We start from the raw sequence: 24,649 nt of genomic DNA, 5'->3' as shown, positions 1-24,649 counted from the left end.
CCAGCCTTTCCACCGCTTCCAAGTGTCTCTTCGAAATTCTTTTTCTTTTTTTTCTCAAATCACCACGCGTTCGAGCCACGAGGCAAATAACTGCACGGCGATGCCTCTACGGATCTCGTAGCCAACGGACGAGTAAACGAGAATAACGAAGCGTCGGCACGTGCCATCGAGAAAATCCTAGATGAACCGTTATCGGTCGTAAATCCCGAGTCGCGGATCTCGCGGAGAGGCCTCCAAGCGAACGAATCCGTTAAACGAGTCACGATTTTTCCTCCGTTCTCTTTCTTCCGCTATGGAGCGCTTCGTTGTCGACCTCAGGGATCGTTGTCGAACGAGACGTCCGATTTCGCGTAAAACGCTCGAGCGCTAACGACGAACGCCCCCGTCCGACAAAGAACGCGACTTCGAGCAGCGTGTAATTCTCTATCTTCCCTCGGAACTTTGGAAAAAGTCGCGTCGCTTCTTCCTATCGTCGATTCGAACAAACGACCAGCTGCTACTGCGCGCGAAAAAGTAAAAGTCCATTCGACCACTTTGTTCGTAGCTTCGCGTTATTGCATTTACTTCTGCGTCATCGGACTTGTCGCGTAATCGCCTGAAACGCGTCTTGAATTTTGCGGTGCCGAGTGAATCCACGGAATGGCCAATTCGGAGAATACAAAGGTTAAAGGATCGTTAGTCAGCCGCTTCCGCAAACGGACAATCCAAATGACCGCTAACGAAGTAACGAGATCACGTACGCTTCTGGAACGAACGTGCAGACTCGACGAAACGACGAATTTTCGCGGGAATTTACTTGGACTCGTAGGTTGCCGTTACCGAATCGCGGCAATTTAACGCGATTTTCGACCGGAAACGAAACGTTTAAACTTTTCTCTCAATTTCGCTGGCTTACCTCGCTGGCTCATTTTCGCTTCTCCGAGCGCGAGAAGGCGCAAGAGCATCCGGGGCTTTTTCCCCGTCGGTGCTCCGTTTTCTCGACGTTCGACCTACGAGCCGATAACCGGCGGCGAGTCGCAGCATCGTCGTTAAACGCCCACTTTACTCGATCGTCTAATAAGTCGACTAACAGGATTTCTCGTGCGTCTAGCAGTGACGAAAGACGGAAATCGAGGTGTACGTAACCGTGGCTTTCTCGTCCATCGGCATCGGCCGCGGCTAATTTCCAGCGCGTTCCGTGGATTTCACGAAACGCGAGGAGGAGAAAACGACGCGGATAATTTGGAGGGCGGCTGGGCGTGTGTACGTACCTGGTAGCGTTAATGGTGAAAATGGTCTCTATGGAGCGACGATCGATCACGCCGCTAAGTAAATACTGAATGGCTATAAGGGCGAGGACAACGCAGACGATCGCTTTGTACAGGTGGGCACGATGCCACAGTGCCACGGCTGCGGCCACAGTCATCGCATGTGCGAGACACCATAACTCCCTCCTATCGCCGTTAGAAGAACGCCGTACTGGACGAGGCGTTCCCTGCTGGCTGCTCTTGCTCTTGCTCTTGCTCTTGCTCTTCCACGCGCCCTCCCGCTCGCCCACTTCCGCGACTTCGTTTCCTCCCTCGAGATCCAGAAGAACGTTCCAAGCTGTCTCCGTTCCCTCTCCTTCGAACCAGCCTTTGACTCGGAGAACGCGTGGAAACGGCCGGCGGAGCAGGACCAGAAAGAACAGGCCGCCCGGAGCTTCTCACTTCCGCTCGCCAAGCGCATTACCCTCCGGCAGCAGTGCTCTCAGCGTAACGACACCTTCGGTATCCTGGCAAATAGAAAAAACCAGTTCGCCTTGCGCAGTTCGTGTCTTTCCACCCTGTTTTCTCGCACCGTCCATACCGCGTGCTCTCGGGATCGCGAAATCTCCCGCCAAAGCGTCCACGCGTCCAGAAGACCTATTCCGCTCTCGTTCGTCGTCAGAAAATGGAGGAAACGGCAAATTTGAACTTGAAAGGAAGCAGCGTGGTATCTCCGCAATATCGCGTACCGGAGATACAAGTCGGAGGGTTACGCACGCGTTCAACGTAATAACAAATGTTCAACGAAGAGATTAGATAGAGCATCCGGTGTTCGAGAAATCAACCGTCTGAACGAAAGATCGCTTCCGAGAAGAACGGACGCGTAACTTTGGAAGATCGTCGGATCGGGCTATCTGGCGAGGCTGCCGAGAATCGCGAAAAAAAAGAAAAGAAAACGACCGGTGTGTTCGCGTGTGAAAACTCTGCTTCGCGGCGAAGCGGTAGCAGGTTTTAATTGGAATAATCAAACGCGCAACCGGATCGATGCGAGCCGTATCCTCTGTAAACTTTGCCCCTGACTTTGAATAGCGTTGTTTCAGGTGTAGTTTGCGCGAGCTGTGTTTGCGGAAGTTACGTAGTTACGGGGTAACAGCCTTTCGCGATTACTGTCGTTTTACAGCGTCTCGAGGGCAGACGGCAGAGTATGCGTGGGAGCGTTTGCGTGGCCACATCGCCTAACGCGTTACGCGATTACTTACGCGTACTTTCCCCGATCGCGCGACACGGAATAGAAAACGGAAAGAACGAGCGTAGATACGAGGGTAAACGTATTCCAGAGAAAAGTCACGGCCTGTCTTTGTCGAGGAAGAAGAAGATCGATAACAGTGCCGCGCAACTTTGCGAGCTTTAGATCGCGGGACTCGTTAAAATCTTGATAACCGTAGTAGAGGTTCGTGCGTACGGACACGTATAAATTTGCGTTACTCTGGTCGTTTAAATATTTACGCGTTGCCAACTAGAACTCTAAACACCCGTAACGTAACGTTCGCGAAGTTCGCGATACGAGGTCGATCTTACGACCCGCTCGCGAGAGCATTCCGCGCGGAAAATCGCTAAAGTTCCGCGTGTACGTGGACGCGTATCGTCGGTACGGAGCTGCAACGGTGAAAACGTCGAACGAATCGCGGTGCATGGTGCAATTTGCCATAAAACGTACAATTACGATAGTTACCGCGAGTCTGCGACATGGAGCCGGCGCGAAGTGAAGCAGAGTCGCGTCAAGTCCTCCGTTTGGTCGCGTGTCGAACAAATTAGATTAAATCGATCGTATTAACGCGAATGCTATCGGGATGCGTCGCGTTCAACGTTTCCGCGAGGTCGATTCGCGTCGCTTTGTATCGCGTTCTCGTAAATATCAAATTCCCCAGCGAGCGAAACAGTTTGCTTCGAGAACGGCGGAGGCATTCGCTTCGAGAATTATCGAATAAGAAGGAAAGAGGCTCGTGCTCGGTGTAAAAATCGCATCAGGCCTGGCGCGATCCAGGAAATTGCAAATGGCCTGGAAATGTCGGGACAAGAGCCATTTTCGCGAAAAGGCGACGGTAAGGTAACGATGTCCCGCGAGACCAGCTTCCCTGGGAGTTTTTGGCCATCGCGATACCTGGATCCTTCGATTCCGGATGCGACGCGAAGGAACTGTAACGAGCCAGAATGGCAGTTCGTGTCCCCGAGGTTCGCGAGATACCGTCGGAATCCGCTGGAGGAACACGAAGGGTGGTAGGTCAGGGAACCGTGTGGCATTATTCGCTGCGAAGGAACGCGAGCGTGCACGAAGGGGGTGACTTCTCGAAAAAAATATACGGAATTTTCTGCGACGCATCGCGTAATTTTCATCGCGTGGTCGCGTATCGATCCTCGGCATTGTACACGGATCGCGTTGCGCGGCTGGAATACTCCAAGAGGATATCGCCGTAGACTGTGCCCAAGAAGATACCGATCGATGAGGCGTTATCGCGCCGGCCCTTTGTAACCGTTGTGCCACCTGCGTTTCGAGCACGTGTTCGGCGAAAACGAGGAATCCTGTTAGGTGAAAAGGAAAAGAAGAAAAGCGCGTGCACCCGGAACACTAGCCGCGATGAATCGGCCAGGTCCGATGCGTAGAGATCCAGCCGGGGATAAAACGACCCTCGTGCATTTCCGTCGCCGTCTCCGTCCGTCTCTGCGACTTCCAATCGAAGCTATCTCGTGTGCGCGTGAAACGCGCGAAACGCGTCGCAATGCAGCAAATGCAGCAAATGCACCGCCGCTTTATCGCGGCAACCAGCTCGGAGCTCGATTTTCACCGAGAACGAACCTAAAATGGCATCTCGCGGAGAAGAAATTCAGTCAAGGTCTCTGGCAGCAGTCGTTTCGCGTCTCTTCCGTTTTACCGTCGAACGAACGTTCATAGCGGACGCGTTTACGCGGAAATTGGGAAACACGACCCTATACGTTAGATTTCGCGAAATCCTAGGCGCGCATCGATCCGAGATAAATTTTACCGAACAAATTCCTCGGCAAACACGGCAGAGTTATTCGTTAGATCTGCTATTCGCTAACCACGAAAATTCTTTTCGATCCAACCGCGATATCGTCGGACGAGTTAATTGCTTCCTCTTCGGAAGCTCTTGCATTCCGCGTCGACTAATCGGATACGCATTTATTCGAGTATACCTATTAAACATGGTCTGCGCATACCGATAACCATCGTATTCCTTTGCGAGTAGAGTTACGCTCCTCTGTACGTGTTTACGTACCGCTTTGAAATTTCCAACAAACAGCCGCGCTTCTCCAAATGCTCGGAAATGCTCGATTATTTTTATGAGAAAAAAGTATGGAACGAGGAGACGAGCAGAATTTTCGTCGACAAACTCGTTTCTTGGTTCGTTCGTGACCCAAATCGCGATTGGCAGAGTCTATCGAAGGAGTCGCGCCGTGTCAAACGATAACTAGAAACCGACCACGTTCTAAACTCGATAACTCGATAAACATTCGGGCGACGCAACGTTTCAAGGGTTTCCATCTTTGTCCCGAGCCTTCGTTCCGCGATAGATCTCGGTTGAAACATCCGCGAGCGTGTGCGTGCATGCGAGGATCAAAAGCGATTCGCAGACGCGTGCAGTGCGTGCATACGTCCCGTACGCTTTCATCGAGACCTAGACCCGGAGACGGAGGAGAGAAACGGTACCAAAGAGGTGGTAAGGTGCGTCCCGGTTGCGTCACGCGCGACCTTTATTTTCCATCGCTTTCCGCTTCGAACCACGCTCGCCTACGAGATCGTCCGCTCGGACGCGTTCCACGGGTTTCCAGATTCATCCGATTTCGTGATCGAAGTGAGAGGTAATTTTCGAAATCGAATGGAACAGCCGCGCGAATAACGGACGGTAGGATCTTTAACCTTTCGAGGGTTTACACCGTTTTCGTTTCTCCCGGAGAAGCTCGTTAGCATCTTTACGCGTATTTAAACGAGTTTCTGGTTGACGGTGGGTCGCGCCGGAGTCAGTCTCGCGCGTTCAGTCTCCGGATGAATAAATTACGGTTGTTTCTCCGAGATCACTGCGCTTTCTGTCATCCGGGTATTCCGGCTGTTTCCCATGGCCGTTAACTTTTTCTCTCCACCTTTTAACTCTTTAACGCGAGACACCGAGCCGCTCCTCCGGCCATGCTCCTCGTTTTCTTCGTTATACGTGCGCGTTTCCATACACCTTTCCGTTCCAGCGATCCTTTTCTCCCATTTACTCGGCACCCTTTGCCGCCCGGTCCTTTCTTCTCGCATCGCGATATCCGCTTTGCTCCGTTTGTCTTTCCAGGGAATTCTCTTCGAGGAATACCGCGAAATCGAGCGTACGGCTTTCGGCCTTTGCCGATATGATATTACGCGGTTATCGCGTCTGGTTCGAGGCTGGAATCGTTACGACGATCGATCGATCGTTGGTTCGCTTCGAGGCCGCGAAATTAATCGAACGGTCAACGGGTATAAAGAATCGGCCAGTCGTTATACTCGTACTTACGGCCTAATCCGGGTAACCGTATCGTCGGGGAGTATATTCGTAATTAACGAGCCGTGTTGCGGTTAGCGGGGTAGCACTCGCGATGGTTTGGCTTGTTATAGAAATCTGCACGAACCCTCTCCGTTTCTGCGAACGACCTCGCAACTTTCGCACGGTACGTATGCAAATTCGCGGAGCGATCTCTTTTCTTTTTTTTTTATCCGTCAAGCGATCGGCCGATCCGCCACTCTGTTTTCCCGATGAAAAGGAAAACGTCGCAGAGATGTAGGAGAACGATTAGAAACGTTGCAACGAATGGCTGGAAATGGCCTTTCGTATCTACGAAGTTACGATCGCGCGCTCTTTTCCTAGAGAATTATAATTGCACACCCGTGTTCCATCTAGGCTCTTTCCATTCTTCCTTTTTCTTTCACCGTGAATTCTTTGCCATGAATCATTCATGAGTTTATGTAAACAAGATACGTATCGGGAAAAGGACGAGGAAGGAAGAAATTTAAACGGTGGAAACACGCGCGCTTCCTCGTAAGCACGCATCGTCGTTCTGTCACCGCGCGATAAGCGCGCGGCGTACGCGCGAGTTAAAGGATACAAAGAACTCCTCGAAGGTAAATGGCAACGCGAGACCCGATAATCCTCGTTCGATCGGAGCAACTTTTGATCGTTTCAGCCGACCGCGAACGCGATTCGACCGATAGAGCTTGACACAAAAGGCGGAAACGCGCGTCGTTCGCTCGGCATATAATCTCGACGACAGAGAGATAGAGAGAGTGAGAGAGGGAGAGAGAGAGAGAGAGGCTATTTACTCGCTATTTAATTAAACTTCCCTTTAATTGCGAAAGCTTTTACCACCGGCATCGATAAACGCGCTATCGCGTAAGAAGAACGAAACGATGGACGGAAATACCGCTTCCGTACGCTTCCCCTATTCTCGTAACCTTGACTATTTACGATTGCCGATGTTAAACGGATTAAACTGCGAACGCGCGCATTTTCGCGCGGGGAATCGCTTTAATCGGACCATCGATACGCGTACAAAGTGAAACGATATCGCTGTTGCTTGACAAACGAGTATCGAATACATCGAATGAACGACCAATCGGAATCGGTGGGATGAGCGGACTGTACTCGCAAATACCAAAAGCCGAATTTATACGGCCGAATGAAGGATATCGTTCCCATTTCGCGTTCTCTCGCCAATCTCTGCAATATGAATCGATACGTATTCGTCGCTCGTAAATCTCCGAGTTTTAATCGGTTCTTTGGACCCTCGGATGCGTCAGGCGACTCGGAGTATCGGGCGGAACGATGGCGAAACGATGGCGGAAAAGGGGACAATAGGGAAATCGGAAACGTTGGTAGAAATATGGAAGGGAGGGGAAGACAACGGTTACGCCGTAAGATAACGGATCGCGAAAGAAAGCGAGAAAGGGAAGAGAAAAGCGGAGAGAAAGGAGAAGAAAGAGAGGGAGGATGCCGGGGTTGCGAGACGGGGGATCGATAACCATCGTCATGGCGACCATAGCATCAACTAGTCTTTACTCTCGGTAGACTCTTCCTCTCGGTGCTTCCCTGCGAGCACCGCGATACACGAGCTGCTGAATCCTTGATACCCGAAATCGCGTGAAATCCCGTCGATGCGGCCCCCGAAGCCTGCCGGGAATTTCCAGCGGAGAAAAGATTCGGTTGCGCCACAGAAAACTCTAGCCGAGTAATTTTACGCGGAACGGAAACCGGGGATAAATTTCATCCTACCCTACGCTAATCGTTAATGCGCGGAATGAATTTTCACGTTTTCCCGGCCAAGTCGATTCGCCACGCGTGGAAAACGCCGATACGTACTTCGACTCGAATATCGCGCGCGTTCGATGAATTTTTCGGCTCGAACGAGCAAAATAACCGAAATACTTGCCCCGAAATTCGATCCTCGGTGCTCTCCGCTTTTAAACTTTCAGCACGGATGCTCGGCTTTTCCTTCGGATGTGTCACCAATGGTTTCCGAATCTCGCGTATAATTCGATGCGACGGTTTCTCTCGGGTTTCACTCGGGTTTCTCTCGCCGAAGCGATCACCACGAGGGTGTTATACGCGCGTACGTTGGAAGCCTGCTCTGATTTTCTTTCATTTTCGCGCGGATAGACGCAACGCTTGACGCTTTAGTAAAAGTCCATAGCATTTCGTAAAAATCGACCAACAGCTACGCGAGTAACCGGTAGTTCGCGTGACGATCGTAGGCAGAGTTATCGGATAATCGGAGGAATATAATTGGACGAAACGATTCACGGTATCCGAGCAGAGAGATGCACGCGGGTGCACGAGACGCGACGAATCCTACAAAGTTTGCGAAACGACGCAGGCACGAGTGCGGAACATCAGCTGAGAAGCTACGCGGCTTCTGCTCAACCTAGACCTTCTTCGAGTCGATACGAGGATCGTTGCTTCCGCGTGCTAAGTCGACGTAGGATGAAAAAACGACGCTTGCAGCGAACGACGCGTCGAGGACGGATTATAAGAGTAAACGGAACGGTTAATCTCGGGATCTACGAGACGTTCCGCGAAACGCGAAACGCAGAGATTAACGCGCCGTAAGCGATCGGGAATGATGGAAAACGAGTGTCCCGGTAAGAAGTATAACGGAACATTGTTTCCATACTACGATCAACTAATAGCGCGACAAAGTATCCGGATAGATGCGACCTGGCTCGAATCTCGAGGGGTTCTCGAGTGTTTCTGCATCAGCAGCCACGAGGCAAAGGTGGCGATGGCGGCGGCGGCGGATAGCGTGGCGTGGAGTCTGCGACAGCGAGGCTTTAACCACGAGACACGAGTCTACCAAGACCACCTCTCGTGGGCACGAATTTTCCAGCGACACTCGCGTTAATTTCATCTCCGCCGCGACTTTTCATTTTTCCTCTCGAGTCCTCTCTCGCGTCTCGTTCGTGGCTCGCGAATCGCGATCCCGAAACTTGCACGCGTGATATCCGATAAGGGATTACTCCCCCGCTTTAGCGTATCGCTCTGCGTTCGATATTTCGCAGGCGTGTCCGAGAACAAAGTCTCGTCTGAAATATCCGCGAGGTGTGTTGGTTCGCTGGATTCGCCAACAAAGCAGCTACATACATGCACGTATAAAACGCGTTCCAAATGCGGTCGAGATCTCTTTAAATTCATGAGAAGAGAAGAATGTAGTTCAAGAACTTTCCGAAAAGAGCTTTGAAAAGGAGCGAGTTGCCGGAAGACTCGCGCGAAATCCTCTTTTCCCCCGCGATTCTTCCAGAAATTTCCATCTTACCGGCCAACTAGATCGTTTATTCGCGGTGTTAAACTTCTCGCTGGAAAATTTGATCGGCTCTTTCGCTCGATACCGCGCGCGAAACATGGAGAAACGATCGGTTCTCGTCGTTGGCGATAAGCTATCGGTTCGAACGGCGGCCGAACGAGCGTGCACGATGCGATGCAAATTTCGGAACGGCAGAGCGGGCAAAGTGGAAACGGATCGAAGAGAGCGCGCCGTTAACGGAAACGAATGCCGTGTTCCGTGTTCTCCGCGCGGAATGTACCGAGCGCGCGCGCGTCCGTGCTTTCGCGGAAATAAGGAATTTCGCGAAAATGGAGGTAGAAGGAAATAAACGCGGCGAATAGAAAGATTACGCGGGATAACGTCGGAGACGATCGTGCGGAAGGAATACCGGCAACAAGTTGGCAGTGCAACGTCGCTATAACTCGTTTCCGTATAGACGTCGGGAAAAAGGGGGTAAAAGTAAAAGTAAAAGTAAAAGTAAAAAAGCAAATGTGCCGAAAGTAAACGCGCGAGGAAAGCAATGGCGAGAGCAAAGCGTGAAGAGGTTTCCGTGATTCGTAAATGAAAGTTGTTAGCGCGAAAGGGAAACGCGAGCGAGGCTGGTGACGAGAAAGAGAGCGCGCGATGAACGGAGAATTAAGGGAAGGAAAAATTGCAAAAATATTAAGACAAATGCGGCGAAAACGGAAACGGAAGCGAGGATAGGGATGAAAGCGTGGAAACGGGAGAAAAGGTTCGTTGCACGGAGAAAAGTACAAACAGTGGAGAGCGAATGCTCGAGGGGGTTGCCGGTACTCGTTTTGTAAACTTTTCCCGAAGGGCAGGAGACCTAAAGAGGATATAGAACGAAGGGCGAGAGTGGGAGTGGAAAAGAGTAAGAGGCGGTTCAAGAACCTCGAATTAAAATGCACGACGTTTTCTCCCCTGTTGGATTCAGTTTTCCCTTACCCTGTTGCCAACCACAACCACCCTTTCTTCCAGCTACCTTTTCCCGCAAACTTTCGCGCACGAATCACGGATCGTTCGAGCTGGAAAAATGACAGGGTTGAAAGGGGAATTCCGCTGAAAAGACCCTGTTCCCTTTTATTTCCGCGTAATTCGGCTTTCTCTCCCAACTTTGGCCCTTTAAACGCCGGTGTTAAATACCGTCGTTGATTCGTAGCCTTTCATACTTCGCCATCATTTTTACGCGTATACCGGATCGCTCGAATGGGGCTGGCTTCGTGCTGTCGATAAATCACCCCCTCTCTCTCTCTCTCTCTCTCTCTCTCTCTCTCTCTCTCTCCTTCTGTACGTTCTTATCTTATGTATCTTATCTTATCTTCTATATCCTACGTTCGTATTTCTAATCCTTTCGCGAAAACTACGATGTTCCTTCTTCGTAGTCTCTTCGTCAAATATCGCGTTTTCCATGGAAACCGGGTAAACTGTTTTGGGAAAACTTAAAATACTTTTGTAACCCTTATGATCTCACTAAAAGATACTATTAATAAATCTTCCGCTATTAGGTAACCCGCGTGGAAACTACTTCTGCGTATCTTACGCTTAGAACTCAAATATAGAAGCAAGTGACGAAATTGGATGTACTTCCGATATAAACGACACCGAGGTATAATAATATTTGGCGGCATAAAAGTAGCTACGTTTATACAAACGCTTCGCGACACGTGGCTTGTAGTTGTCGTAATTGTGACATCGTTACCAAACAATTGCGTCTCCTTAATGTTTACGTAATTACGTGTGCGCCAATAATAGCGATATTAATATAATTGTATACTTTTTTGGGGTAACTATCCCTGCGGAGAAGATTCCGATAGCCGCGATATTCTTGTTGGGAAATATCTATTTATCGAACGGGTGACGTAGAGAAATGTCCAAAACGAGACCTGCGTGCGATATAATAAGATCCTTTGCCAAAGTTAGTTGGAAGTTGGGTCAGCTGGTGCAAACGGTCGGAGACACGATTAGCCGCGAGTGTGATTTCCCAAATTACGAGCAAATGCCAGATCGATGTCGCGTTGAAAAGTACGCGACTCGGGGGTATCTCGGCTTGGACGAGTGCGGCGATTTATGCGAACAGGAAACCAGTAATGTAAATTTTTCGTTTCGTAATGTGCATGGCACTGCGCGATACGAACGGGCATGAATACGCCCGTCGAAATATCGCGTCGCTTATCGGTTACGCCCAGTCTGTATCATTCGGGGTTTGTATCGCGATCTGGATAGAAAAAAGTCCTCATTTTCCTAGACACGGTGTAACGCGTGATTCGATAACATAAATTTGCGAGAAACGCGCGTGGTTCAATCGAGCTGGCGTTCACGAAGATGTATCGCGGAATAACGCATCGCATCCACTTGGAGAAGCTCGAGTCGAAAATAATCGACGATTAAGGGACTGGTTACGGCGCGAGAGTCTTTACCGTCCAATAAATACGCGAAACTGTCGAGAGGGGGAAAACCGAAACGGATATCCAAATTCCGAGGGAACCGATAAACGAAAATACAAATTACGGCTATCGTAATTGCTAGGGACTCGTACAGATATCTGTATAAATATATGCATTTTACTCGACGACTTTGTACGAAGGTTACATGACATTCGCTATATAGATTACTCCTTGTTAAGACGCAAATATTCTCGTTATTAAGGTTGAAACCGCAAAGACGATAAGCAAACCGACTACGCGCTCCAAATATGGACATTTCCTGGAATATACGCAACTGTTTCCTTACGCGTATTCGAAGGAAAGAAGAAACGAAGAGGAGTGAGCAAAAGAATAGCCAAGATAGACTGGCCAAAGATGGAGGGAGGGGGGGGGGCGGGGCAAGTAAAGAATAGACGAAGAGATTCGCGATGCTTAATAGTACGTGTTCGGGAGTTGGCTGGCGAACGACTCGAAAGGGTCAGCACCGCTCGCAATTAGCTCGAGGAGGTCGCAAAGTTTCTCAAGGAAATAAAGTTACCGCGTATTGGGTTAACTTGCGTATACAAACATGGCGCGGAGCTAGGTCGGACGTGCAATTTATTTCTCAGGGCCGTACGCGGTTACCTCGCGGAATAACCTCGAGGGCTTTTCTAGCATCGTGACACAGACGCGTACTTATTCGCGATACGCGAACGTCGAGTATGTAAGACGTCCCGAGCTGGGTACTTTTAGCAACCAGAAGCCTATTCCTGTATTAAGTTCGCGCACCAACATCGCGAATGAAAACAAACTACACGCGCGACGTTTGGTAAATTTGCTTCTTTAACTTCGCTAGCAAGGACATCATCGACTTCCGCCTTTCCGCTGTGGCACTGTGCCAAATATCGCGCAAACCAGATACGTCGTTTCTTCCGACAATTTCCAACTCGTCGAACGTTGCTCGCGAATTTTCGTAACATCTTCCACGTGCTCGCGATTCCAAGCGTTGTGTCGGCAGATTGTACGAAAACGACAGTTTGTCACGGTGTTCCGTCCATGTAACTTCTCGCAGCGGGTTCATCGATGAACGCGACGAAAACCGGATGACACGATCGAGATCGCGTGACTGCCCAACTCGTGACGTAAATTGTTTATGAATTACGACAGAATGCGTGCCGTCTACAGCGATAAAACACGAGTTAACCGGCAAAGAACTAGCGTCCGTCGTTTATTTTGTTATCCTGCCCTTGTCCGTTATCTCTATGTATCTTTTTATCTCTTCATCTTTTTTTCGTTAACGAAGAAACGTTAAGACAAAATACCCACCGACGAGATCACGTAATCCGACGAGTAAGGGCGGTAATTTTACGCTTCGTAAAGAGCCACGTTTTCTCGCGTTTCCGAAGCATGACGCGACCATGATACAAGAAAATTTCGAATTACGCGAGGATACTACGAGAACCGTATTATCGTAAATTGCACGTATCCTGCGAGCACTGTCACGACAATCGTACAGACGTTGCGAACGAGAACGCACCCCACCGATCCTGTAACAAAGTATTCCGCGCGATCCACGGAAAGTTGAAGCATCGCTTGCGCATGACACGCTGACGGTAACGAGAAATTAAGATAGCGCGGTATCGGCGGAAATACGGTGTACGCGATGTAGAAGAGTCAATTCGGGGCAAGGATGACAAAATAAATTCGTGCAGCGTATCGTATATCGTACGGACAAATACGGTAGTTTCTTTTACGCGAGAAATATTATTTATGCCCTCGCGAAGGAGTAAAAGAAATTACGACAAACCATCAACTTACGATTTAAACACGATGATGTCGTCGATCGAATATCCCTTCAGCAACTGAAACAAAACCATCGTAATTACTTATTCTATCTTTCTCCCTACTTGTCTAGCGATTCCTACTCGCTCGTAGATTAATAATGCGCTGCCGCTGAGGGGTACCGTTATCACCGACTAGACGAGCGTAAGAGATAACGCAAAATTGAAAGTAACAACTGCGAACCTTGAGTATTAACAACTTTAACGTTATCTCGACGATAATGCATCTGTTGAAAAATTATGGAAAATTATGAAAAATACACTGCGGCAATTATCAATTTCAATTTCGAAAATGAATGTTAATTTAACATGCGAACATTGTTGCGACAAACGTTGGCGCGATTAGTCGTTGCACGGTTCTACCGAAAGTATCGGATCGCGTTTCGTCATTTGCAACCTCGATTCGCCTCGGTTACGGGGATTAAAGGCGTGGGTACGTCGAATCGAGGAGCAAATATAGCGAAACCGCTGCAAGGACCAACTCGCTTTTAATCTCTTCTAATTGCTTGGCCATTTAGGGAAAGGAGGGAAAAGGGAAAGGTCTTTGAACACCGATATCGAGTTAATGATATTTCGAGGAAAACGATGAATCGAGATATTTACCGGATATACGTGGGAATGGGATACCTACAGAGCCGGATATAGCACGAGCTAGGAAAATTAGACGGGAAAAGCTTCGACCAATTTAAATCCCTTTTCGCGGCTTCTATCGACGACCCCTGCTATTTACAAAATATTTTCCTCAAAGCGAATAGAATGTACTTTATAAAACGTAAAAGATGCATCCTACGTATGGCAGTAAAAGCGATTTCACGGTAGCTCGAATTTGGAGCAAGTCCAAGTCGAAAATCGATCGACCTTTAAACTAATCGGGTATATGCTTGCACCGGCCTTACCGGACAATGAAACGAACAAAGTATCGCTCCACCATCGTCCAGAACCTTTTCGATACGAATCTACCCTTGGCAGAAGAGAAATTTATTTCCAGGGAAACCGTATTTCGGTTTTGCGCGAAACGAACGACAACTTTTCGAAATATCGTATCGGACGTTCGCGATGGTCGGGCATAGATTAAAAGGCTGGCGAAAGATACGGGGATCGAGTTAGTTTTAAAGGGTTTAAAAATTCATCGAGGAAGACACATCCGGACAATGGAGCAGAATTTCTCAACGTCTCCTCGGTGAATGGCGAAACGCGTTTTCTCGTCGTAGCGTGATCTACTTTTCGTATGACCGAGGACAGAAAAAAAGAAGGCGATACACGGGAGGAAAGATGAAAAAAGAGGCGGTTAAACGGGTAAAGATACGCGAATGGAAACTCGGTCTCGGATGAATTCGTGTCCTCGAATAAAAAAGGACGCGGCCGTCTCGAAAGAGTGAAACGAGCACGAATATAAGAGAAGCAAATGAAAATGCGTTTGGTCGTGGCGCTTAGATAGTTTTAGACGCGAAATTCGAAACGGCGTAGAATAAAGCGAGAATAGCTCGGAAATTAATTAACTTGGAATAAAAATGCTCGCAATACCCACCGATGACGTACACACACCGCGATGAAATTCGTTTTCGAGCACTCGTTTATGCAACGTTTATGCCGGCAAATCGAATTACGGTATTCGTTGCAACGTGTTTCGGATCCATTGCGATCCAACATGCAACGAATCATTAGAATTTCCAACAACTTTTCCGTCTGGCAAGCATCGAATTGTAAATGCGAAATGGAAGGACGTGGAATAACGATGCCGATTCGTCACGGTATCGATACGCCGTACACGATGCGAAAAGGTAATTCGAGTAGCTGTAGAGAAATTTTTGCGTCGAATAAAGCGCAGTTCGTTTCGTTAAATATTAGCTTTGGCCATTTAACGTCCACGATAACGTATCTTTAGATATGCACGTGTAATGAGGACGAAAATAGGGCAACGATAATCGAGTTCGTTATAAAATGATTCGGTGTGTCGTGGCTGCGATGAAAACACTCGGACAAACGTAGAAAATCGAATTTCCTTTGTTCGGCAAAGGCAACGAGTTTACTCGGTACGGTTTAAGCGGAACTCGTATTTTCGTCGGAAACCACGAATATTATAATTGCGAACGAGAGATCGAGCGAACGCGGGCGCATCGAGAGATACAGGTTTCCTTTTCGCTGCTTTTATTACTTTTTAACCAACTCGACGAGATTCATGCGTCACTAGAGATACGAAGGAAACTCGGTAATAAACCAACACAATACGCAATTTGGTCATTACGGTGAATGAACGTAGTTCTTGAGACCGTTCTTCGACGTTCGCGTTGTAACCGCGGAGCATGGACTAGGCTTAACTGCGCGTTTTGAGTTTCGTTCAAAAGTTCCATCAAGAATCACAGCACGGACGGATACGTTTCGCCGATGGTCCATTGAATCTTTTATGTCGCCATTATGGATCACGATCGTGACGAAACGCGCGTTCGCTGCGAATTCAACGCGGTAAGCCCCGAACAGGCGCGCGTATTTATTTCGACATCGCGCTGGCACATCGGTCAGCGGATTCGCCGCTGATATTCCTACAAAATGTTTCGTCTGCAAAAAGTTTTTGATGAAAAGGGGAAAAAAAAAGAAAAAAAAAAAAAAAAAAAAAAAAAATAATTCGTTCGATCGCGTTATTTTTATCGACGGAACAACGGTACAGCAGGCGCGTAATATCGAAATACGAGTATCGTACCCGCGCAACGCTCGCCGATGCGACGATATCGCGATATTTCTGGGGGGCGTAGCAATTTATGACACTTCGATCTACCGTCGCTCGAGTTAATGCGACAGGTCAACGACATTCTTACGATCGCGCAAGTTATTCCGATAGCCGATTATCTCGGTTCTTCTCGGTTGCCTGTAGTTCGTTTATTTACCAATTAGATCCCATGGACGCGCCGCGACGGGCGAATTTCTCGGGGCAAACAATTCCAAGCTCGATAGAATTTTCCCGCCGTTCGTAGTAAATTTACGGCCGATTTCTACTCGATGCTCGAGTAATCTCGATAACGTCCATGTGGAACGTTGGTTTCGGTGTCGAAGGATGTACAGGCCGTCCATCCACGAATATGTTACGGCTTAATGCCGGGAATCTATATTTCTCGATCAAGCGAGCGTAATCGCGTTACGTAACGGTTGTGTAATGCACGCTTCGCTTTACAAACGGACGGTGGAAAAGATTTCGCTTTCTAGCGAGACGCAGCGACGAAATTTCCATCTCGAGGACCGATTAACGGCGATACCGTATCTCGAATGCCATTAGCATCGGTCTCGGGCGCAAGGGGGGCGACACAGTGGAAGGAAACGTTGGATAAGGCGGTTCGGAGGAACGAAGAAAAATCCGTTTAACGAACGAAAGCGGGCCGAATGTGGAAGAAGCACGAGCGACCGAGGGAAAAATCGTAACGCGAGCATGATAACGCACGGGCATAAAAATAAGCACGCGAGTGGAGGAGAAACAGCGTGGACGCAGAAAAACGATAGTAGATCACAGGTGTTCGAGGAAAGGAAAAAACCAGCAGGCACAGAACTACTAATACCAGTTCCCCTTGAATTCATTCCCGTATTCGGTGTTACGTAACGCTTACCTTTCCCACTTTCCCTCTGCTCTTTCTGTCAACGACGACCGCGCGCACAGGCCGGTTACTCTTCCGTGCTCGCCCACGTGCTAGATACACGCTTCCTCCCTTTCTCGCTCTCTCCTTTTCTCTCTCTTTTCGTCCACTCGTTCCGTCGGCTAAAGCCCACGCGAAACCGACAACCTTGGCCTTTGACGCGCTTCGCACGAGATTCGTACGGAAAGTCGAGGGAGGATGCGTGCCACCGCGAATTTTTCTATTTCTCTCCTTCTTGGCGGAATACACGCGACCGGCGGCAACTCGTTGGTCCGCGTCGCGGGGCGAACGTCGAAAAGGATCGTTCCTATCGAGCGTCCAATCGACCGTTTCTTGACACCGGTCCAGTAACTGACCTTCTCAACGCAACCGGTTTTCGCGTACACGTCTGGCCCTTCCCTCGTGTCGGGATCTCGTCACCATTCACTCGACATTCGCCGCACCGTTCCGCGCGTTCCACTCTCGTTTACTCGTTTTCTCCTCTGCGAACGCGTTCGAGCGGACGCGTGGTCGCGCGCGATAATTGTCCGTGGATTCGTAACGCGACGAAGAAAGGTGGTAGAGGAGAAGAGACAAGAGGAAGGAAATAACTAGGAGCGCGTCGCGCGCGACGTCTCGGCAAAGACTGGCGAGGTGACCGGCCGCGAGTCGACGCCGACGTCGACGTCGACCTAATGCGCGACCGAGTCAATGACGGCAGGCGTGATTGGCCGAAGCGGCAGAGCTTCGGCTCTCTACATTGGCCGCCGTCGGCGTTCTTCTCGCCGGTCGACCACGAGTCGATGCGCTTTTTAATTAAACCGTTCGGATGCATCGATGAAGCGCGACGCGAACAACCGATCAAGGTTACCGATGTAATGGAATTTCACGCGACGTTCTATCCGATGTCCATTACCGTAATTCCTTCCCATATTACCGCTTCGTTTACGATACTTCTGCCGATAAGAATCGCGGCGAACGCGCCGGCGAGAAAACTCTGGTGGAAGCATTTACGTCGAGGAGGTTCGGGGGCTCGTGCTTTGTATCGTAAATGCCTATCGGTTGACGAAAAAGGACCGAAGGATAGGATGAATAATGGATGATACGGTTGCGCGAGTGGGCGCGGGACAGCGTCGTTTTTGGTCGTGCAAACGAAATTAAAGTCCGTGCGAACGCACGATACCGAGACACGTGATATCTTCGGTCTGCTGAATTTCATTGCATTTCCTGTACGATATTTAAATGAGAAAGAGCGACCGGTGGCGCAAACGCGTCGAACGCGTTGGAAAATCCCTGCCCGATCGAGATTCGCCGCGATACGTCCGGTCGAGACCTATTGGCCTGGACGCGTTTTATCTTGATGCGGGATAAAGAACAAAGTCGACGCGAGAGCGGGTAAATACGCGATTCGGAGGTATATCGGACACCGGATAGATAGGAACCCGTGGTGTACGCGTCGACTGGCCAACTCGTTGGCGCGTAACCAACCAACGTCCAGCATGGATGCGCGAGTATCTGTGTACGATTTCTATTCGCATACGCCTATCCGTAGTTTTCAGCGAAAGCTGTATGAAAATTCCCGTTAACCCCTAATAACGCGCGTTCGACGGATAACAAAGACTGGTTTCCGAACGAACGAGCCGTCGATTCACGCTAACAAACGTTTCGTAGCGCGCGATAAGTCTTAACCGTGGAGGGTGGAACACCGTGGACGCGAGGAGGAAGTAGGAGGAGAGCGCACCGGCCAGCTTTTCCCCCAGGCGAATCTTATTTTTTCCACGTAATTATATTTCCAGTCTAATTAAAACGGCTAAACGCTGGTGTTTATCTTTCGGCGAGACGCGGCTTTCGCACGAACCTAGGTACCGCGGTGTTCTCACGATAATGTCAACGTGTACGCTAGTTCGCGTCCGGTGCGCTTGTCTTCTTCAGACATGCGCGCACACGTTGTATTATGCATGACCACGGCGTTAAGTATGAAAAGGAAAGACAGAGGAGCTCGTTGCCGCGGGCGTGAGATGCACGAGAGGACGTCTCTCGCTCGTCTTTCCCAAAGACAATGAAATCTCGCATCCGCCGCTTTGATTCGATTCGCTCTTGGCACCGGTTACTTCCGTTTAACGTTACGGAATAATTTTCCCCGCGTAACTTCTCTAATGGCCTCTGGATATACCTATACAGCGGACATAATTGGTTAACGTACCGTGTCTTCGTTCCCTCGATAATTTCGAAACGAACTTAAGCGGTTTCATAGAATATTCCGTTACCGTGTGAACACCCTGCGACCTGCGAGATGTTTAACGAGCAAACTGTTCTACCTTAACGCGATATCCCGCTCTTACCGACCAAAATATAGCCAGCCTCCGTGGTAGTTCCTGCGTGACTCGAATAATTCACCGCCTCGTTCGAGCCGGTCCTTTTCCAAATTATCCCATCTCGTTATCGATGCCACGGATTCCTTTCCTCCCTCCGCGTCCCGACCCCGACGCGATCGCTCCGAAACAAAGACGACTGCTTAGTTATCGCTCTCGGTACTCTCGCGTAAAACGTCTCGTTGATCCCCGTGTAACGAGGCTTTTAAATTCGGCCGTCGACCTATGGCTACTCGTCGCCGCCGCTGCTGCTGCTGCTGCTGCTACTGCTCCTGGCGGAAAGCGTGCGGAAGGCAGCTACCGTTCGAGCTCTCCGTGCAAAAACTGATAAGGAAAATATATATTCCCTCTCGACTTGGCTTCTATACCCTTTTGCGCTCCCTTAAAGTCCCGACTGCTGACGAGGTATCTTGGAAGCCGGCCAATTTACACCCTGCACTTTTTTCCACCAGTCGGATAAGAATGGTATTGAAATAATCTCCTTATTCCTACCGCCCGAGTCTTTCCAACTGCGAATAATTCTCCGTCGAACGAGAAATCCAACGATCGATCTCTCCGTCTTCCTATTCGCGAAGCGTTCCGCCTTATCCGTTCGACCGCGAAAACTCGGGGCACCGATCCGATATCTCTTTGAACTCCGTGACACGTAAGAAGCGCGAGCGTGTTCGCGCCGAGTTCTCTCTATCGACGTCTGTGTATCGTGGAGCAGTCGGAAATAGTCGGAACCTTTGGCCCACGCACACGGACGCGTCGGAACGATCGCAAGAGGACCTAATTAATCGCGTTCTGTCCTCGTTTATCGGCAAGTCGATATCGAGATTCGCGGAGAGTTATTTACCGGACGGTAATGCCTCCGTGGAAAATCAAATTACCTCGAACGGTTTGGTTAATGGGTTTGCCTAACGGTAAACCGTTACTCAACGAAGACGCGATTTGGCAAGTAATCGAACAACCGCGGCGTTGCGTTTCGTTTCGAGTTTAACCGACAATTCTATGCTCGGGTACACCTCGTTGCATCGCAATAACCTTCTCTTCGCGGGGGCAATTGCGCTCGCAACGGATTGTTCGCGTATGCAAAAAGCGTAATTACGTTTTCGAGAGACCGCGTGAGCTTCGAGGAGGCCAGATAACGTCGGCAACTCTGGCCGGAACGGTCCGTGTCGCGTTACGCGTCTGTTCCGCTCGTGTATCGCGAGTACGCGTTACGCGTTTCCCACCGAAAATAGCCCAATCTGTGGCAAGCCCTCCGAACTTTCATCGTAAACCCAAGATCAACGATTACGGCCGTAATAAAGCGCGACTCTACTGGAAATAAGCTTGGAGAAATAGACGATCCCGCGCGACCACGTTGTTAATCGCTCGTCCGTCGTTTCCCACACTCGCTGTAAAACGAAAGATGGGAATTTTTCTTCCGGCAAGGGGACCGTCTACTCGGAAAAGAAAGGGAAAATCCAACAGGCGGAGCGCGATATTTTACTCGGGCTGGAGAGCTCTGCTTCCCGGGAAAATGTAAATCCGTAACGAATAAAAATTCTATCGCGGCATTCGCGATACGAATAGAATCGCTCAAAGAGCAATCGATATGTTTATTTATGACAAGACGTTACGACGCCACTCTCGAAATTGCTTCGCGAACCTTCTGCCACGTGATTTATGGCGAGGCAAACTTTACTCGCGACCGATATCGAACATCGGTCTTGTTCTTCCACGTGCCGGAAGCGCGATTTACATACGACGCGATACGAGAAGCAACGCGATGTTAACGCGATGGTAACGCGAGTATTATCCGGAGGAAACTGTAAAACCAGATTCGGGGTTTCGGAGTTGGTAGATCGAAGTCGCGGACGCGTTAATCGAGAAGCATCTATCGCGGGATGAAAAGTTACGTTTGGGAAACGTTTTCGTGGAGTTTCGGCTCGTAATGCGGGACACGTATCCGGCGTCGATCAGCGGCAAGCTCGTTTAAGACGATATACGAGAGAAGGTGCAGGTCTCTGCCTGGGACGTGGCACGTATTTTCCAAACGCCGCCGACGCCGCCGAGTCCACGCGTTTCGGACCGAGTTTCCCGTTAGCGCGTTTATACCCGGTATAAAGAGACAAAGCCTGAGAAACACCTGCTAAACGCAACTACCGAAAAATATCGGTGCTTCGAGCGAAATCGCGGCGAGCGAGCGAGATTTATCGTTTCGGTGGAACGCCTACGCGCTGTTCGGCTGATTTTTTTTCCCTTTCGGAGCACGTCCCGCGCCACGAGTTACGTAACCTATGGAAACATCCAGTGTCTAAAGCTCATCGAGCGTGTTAGGTGTACGTACGATCCGACTTGGAGACCGGTTACCGTCGTCCTTGGGTAGAGTCGCGATAGAACTGGAATAACAGAAGCGTCGAGTCACATGGGCGGGGGGAAATAATCGATCGATTTATGTCAATTATCCGACGATGCCAATGTCGATCGTGTCGCGCGAGAAGCATAAATTCCACGTCTACGGATTCGACGCGTAGGTAGGCGAGGCTTTTCTCCCCGATTTTTCCTACCTCTGCTCGGCTCATCCGGTTCGTAAAACTCGACAGGGCAGAGCCCACTTCCTACCTGACTTGTAAAAGGTACCGCGAAATAGCGCAAATCCCGGCATCGTCAGCGGTGCAGGGTTTAACAAGGAAATCGTTAGACGGAGCGTGATTAACCCCGCCGTTGCGATAATAAACGAGCCACGAGCTTCATAACTCATCGGTGCCCTGGTCTCTTTCTTGTTTGCGATTATGTTCGCGTGTTCTTCCTCGCCCCGCTCGATCTCTCGCTCCTAACCAATATACATCGTAAACGTTTAATACGTACTTCGTTTAGCATTAGTACATCTCCCGACCAAAAGCCCGCGGCCTTGTACTCGCGCGATCCGTCCAGCAAATATCGTACCGTGCAATCCGACAGGAATTACTCGCTTCGTTTGATATGTTTATTAACTCACCTTCAACCTCGGTGGATAATGAACCGCGTATATGCGAACCAGTTTTTTCCTCTTTTTAATCGCATCCTTCCCGAAGAATGCGTAAGAAGAATGCATGTTTTATCACGATCCGCGGCCGATGCGTCGGGCATGGAGGAAAATAAGGGAAACACGGTTCGCAGTGGGAACTCTGCTATGGCGTATTAGCCGAGAGAGAAACTGTTCCGGTAAAGCGACGAGAATGCGCTATCGCGGAAGGGTGAAAGGTAAGAAGAATGCAGCGAGCACGATGGAATTTCTTACCGTAATTATCGCGCGATTTCGCCGCCTTTAATCTCTCATCTTTAATCTTTATGCTCGCGAATAATTAACGATAATTGGTATCGAAGCGAGTTAACTAAACACGCTTTATTTCCCATTCGATTCTCTTTTCGTAGCCTTCGCGATGCGCGAGAAATACCTTTCGCTGCCCGTTCGCGAACGCTGCGATCGCGCGAAACGATACGAAATCGGAAGCAAACGCACCCAGGTGGAACCGAGTCCGCGTTCCAAACGTTCGCGAGTTAAACACGCGAAACCCTCGAAATCGAACGAATTCGTTCCTTTGCTCTCCTTTATCGCGCGTGTATCGTCAGCCCATCGAAGCTAGCCCATGCTCGGTGACTCGAATGAAACCAACTCGGCGAATTGTGCCTCTGTATTTTTATTCGTCCCGACGTGGCTAGTCGGGAGTTACGTGCGTCGTCGATGGACGCGATAGCGTGATAGAACAGAATAGTTTCGTTTCTTCGATTTCCCACTATGTCTGCGCGAGTGAAACGGACGGTAACGCCGATCTATGTATCATAGCGCGAGTAGAAACTCGACAGGCGTGCCACGCGAATCGTTGATTTATTCGCTAAAATTCGCGAGCATTTGAACCGAGGGTTAAGCGTAGAGCGGAGTATCGCTAAGCCGTGTTAAGACGGTTGCGAGTATCGATTCTTAACAGACGCTCGCAAGTGTTCTAATACGCGCGAGTGACGGGCACGTCAGATGCGGCTTTGATAATTAGATTTATACACAATGTCCGCCGCATGTGTCGGCTGTTACGTTACGATCACTTGTGCACATTCTGGAACCAAGGACCGACCGTCCGACGTCTCCAACGATCCACGCGTGGCAACGTTTATCGAGAAACCGAGACAATTCGCATGGAAATGTTTCACGCGATAGGACAAAGATCAATAGACGAATATTACCGAATATCCATATCGAATTACGTCGAAATTTCCATCGATGGGTTCGCGAGTCTAAACCGAATTGGATCTAAAACTCGGAAAATCCATGTTTGTCGCGTCGGGGATGAAGATCTGACATTTCGGTGGGTATACCCTTGGAATATTTCCGACAATTTCCGGCAGGGAAAGATCGAATTTGATAATTAAGCGTATATCGCGATCGATATCCTCTCGATGACTCGTCGATCGCGATTCGGGCAAAGAATTCGCTAGGATCAAAGGAGGAAGAACGCGCTAGAAATTCGTGCTTGAATTTCACGTGGCGTTACGCAATTAGCACGTTGCTTCACGGACACAAGTGTCCTTTGCGTGGTTTTCTTTTATGCTTTGAAAGCCAACAACTCGTTGCGCAAGGTCGTTCCCGGTGTTACGTTCTAGCCAGGTCAGTGCGCAACACAGTGTTTTCTACGTTTTTCGTGCGCTTTTATTCCCACGAATTTCTTAAACGATCGCGCCGATCAAAGAACAAGTCACCGACGCGGAACGCTCGGGGGAATAAGCGCGAGTGATTCTGATTCGATTCGCGCGTTTCGTCCCGACTCTTCGGAGAATGATGCTGGTTAGTTTATCGCTCGACGATATGGTCGATAGATCGCACCGAGATCCAGGAAGAAAAGAGCCAGCGAGTCGGCAGCTCTCGATGGCCCAACGTCAGGCCTGGTGTGGCAAATCGACGTTTATCCACGCGAATATTCCAACTCGGCGGATTAAAAACAGACTATCGAGCATTTAGGTCGTCGCACGCGTGATCCCCGTTGTTTCAGCTCGATGCGTCGTCGAGAATTGCGCGCTTTTGCACGTTCACGCGGATTCGTTTGATCATCCTCGTGATCCAACAACCGCGCCGTGATTCCTCGCTGAAATTCATCGATCCCGACGAAACGCGTACAGCACGCGACAAAATAGCGCGTTGTTTTCGCTTTTTCTCGAAACTAACGCGATCTATGCGTATGTTGCGTACACGCGCACTCTTATAATGCGTCCGGTGCTTGGTAATACCGAGGAATATTAATCGCAGGTTATGTTTTTTCCTACAAATTTTACTCGTTTACGTGAAAAGTGGCTTGCGATAAAATGACACGGATGACCAAATACGGATCAAGGAGATTTTGTTTCTCTAAGATGGAAAGG

General features: G+C 49.5%; 1 protein-coding gene across 4 annotated transcripts in view; it reads right to left on the bottom strand.

Annotated features, from left to right (window-relative positions):
- Positions 1-24,649, bottom strand: part of LOC108548771 (beta-1,4-N-acetylgalactosaminyltransferase bre-4) — a 33,526-nt gene that overhangs the window by 6,618 nt on the left and 2,259 nt on the right. Inside the window, exons 1-3 of one of the 4 annotated variants that reach the window (XM_017901870.1) lie at positions 16,914-16,947; positions 13,298-13,341; positions 1,251-1,753 (exon numbers count right to left, since the gene is read on the bottom strand). In XM_017901870.1, the coding sequence (XP_017757359.1) occupies positions 1,251-1,405 (155 nt within the window). In that variant the 5' untranslated portion in view covers positions 1,406-1,753; positions 13,298-13,341; positions 16,914-16,947. Of the gene's footprint in view, positions 1-1,250; positions 1,754-13,297; positions 13,342-16,913; positions 16,948-24,649 lie in introns of those variants that run through there. The other 3 variants (XM_017901871.1, XM_017901872.1, XM_017901873.1) reach the window with 3 other exon arrangements.

This window comes from Eufriesea mexicana, unplaced genomic scaffold (assembly GCF_001483705.2).
Source record: "Eufriesea mexicana isolate 0111107269 unplaced genomic scaffold, ASM148370v2 scaffold1767, whole genome shotgun sequence".
NCBI lineage: Eukaryota > Metazoa > Arthropoda > Insecta > Hymenoptera > Apidae > Eufriesea > Eufriesea mexicana.
This window is presented reverse-complemented; position numbering and strand designations above follow the sequence as displayed.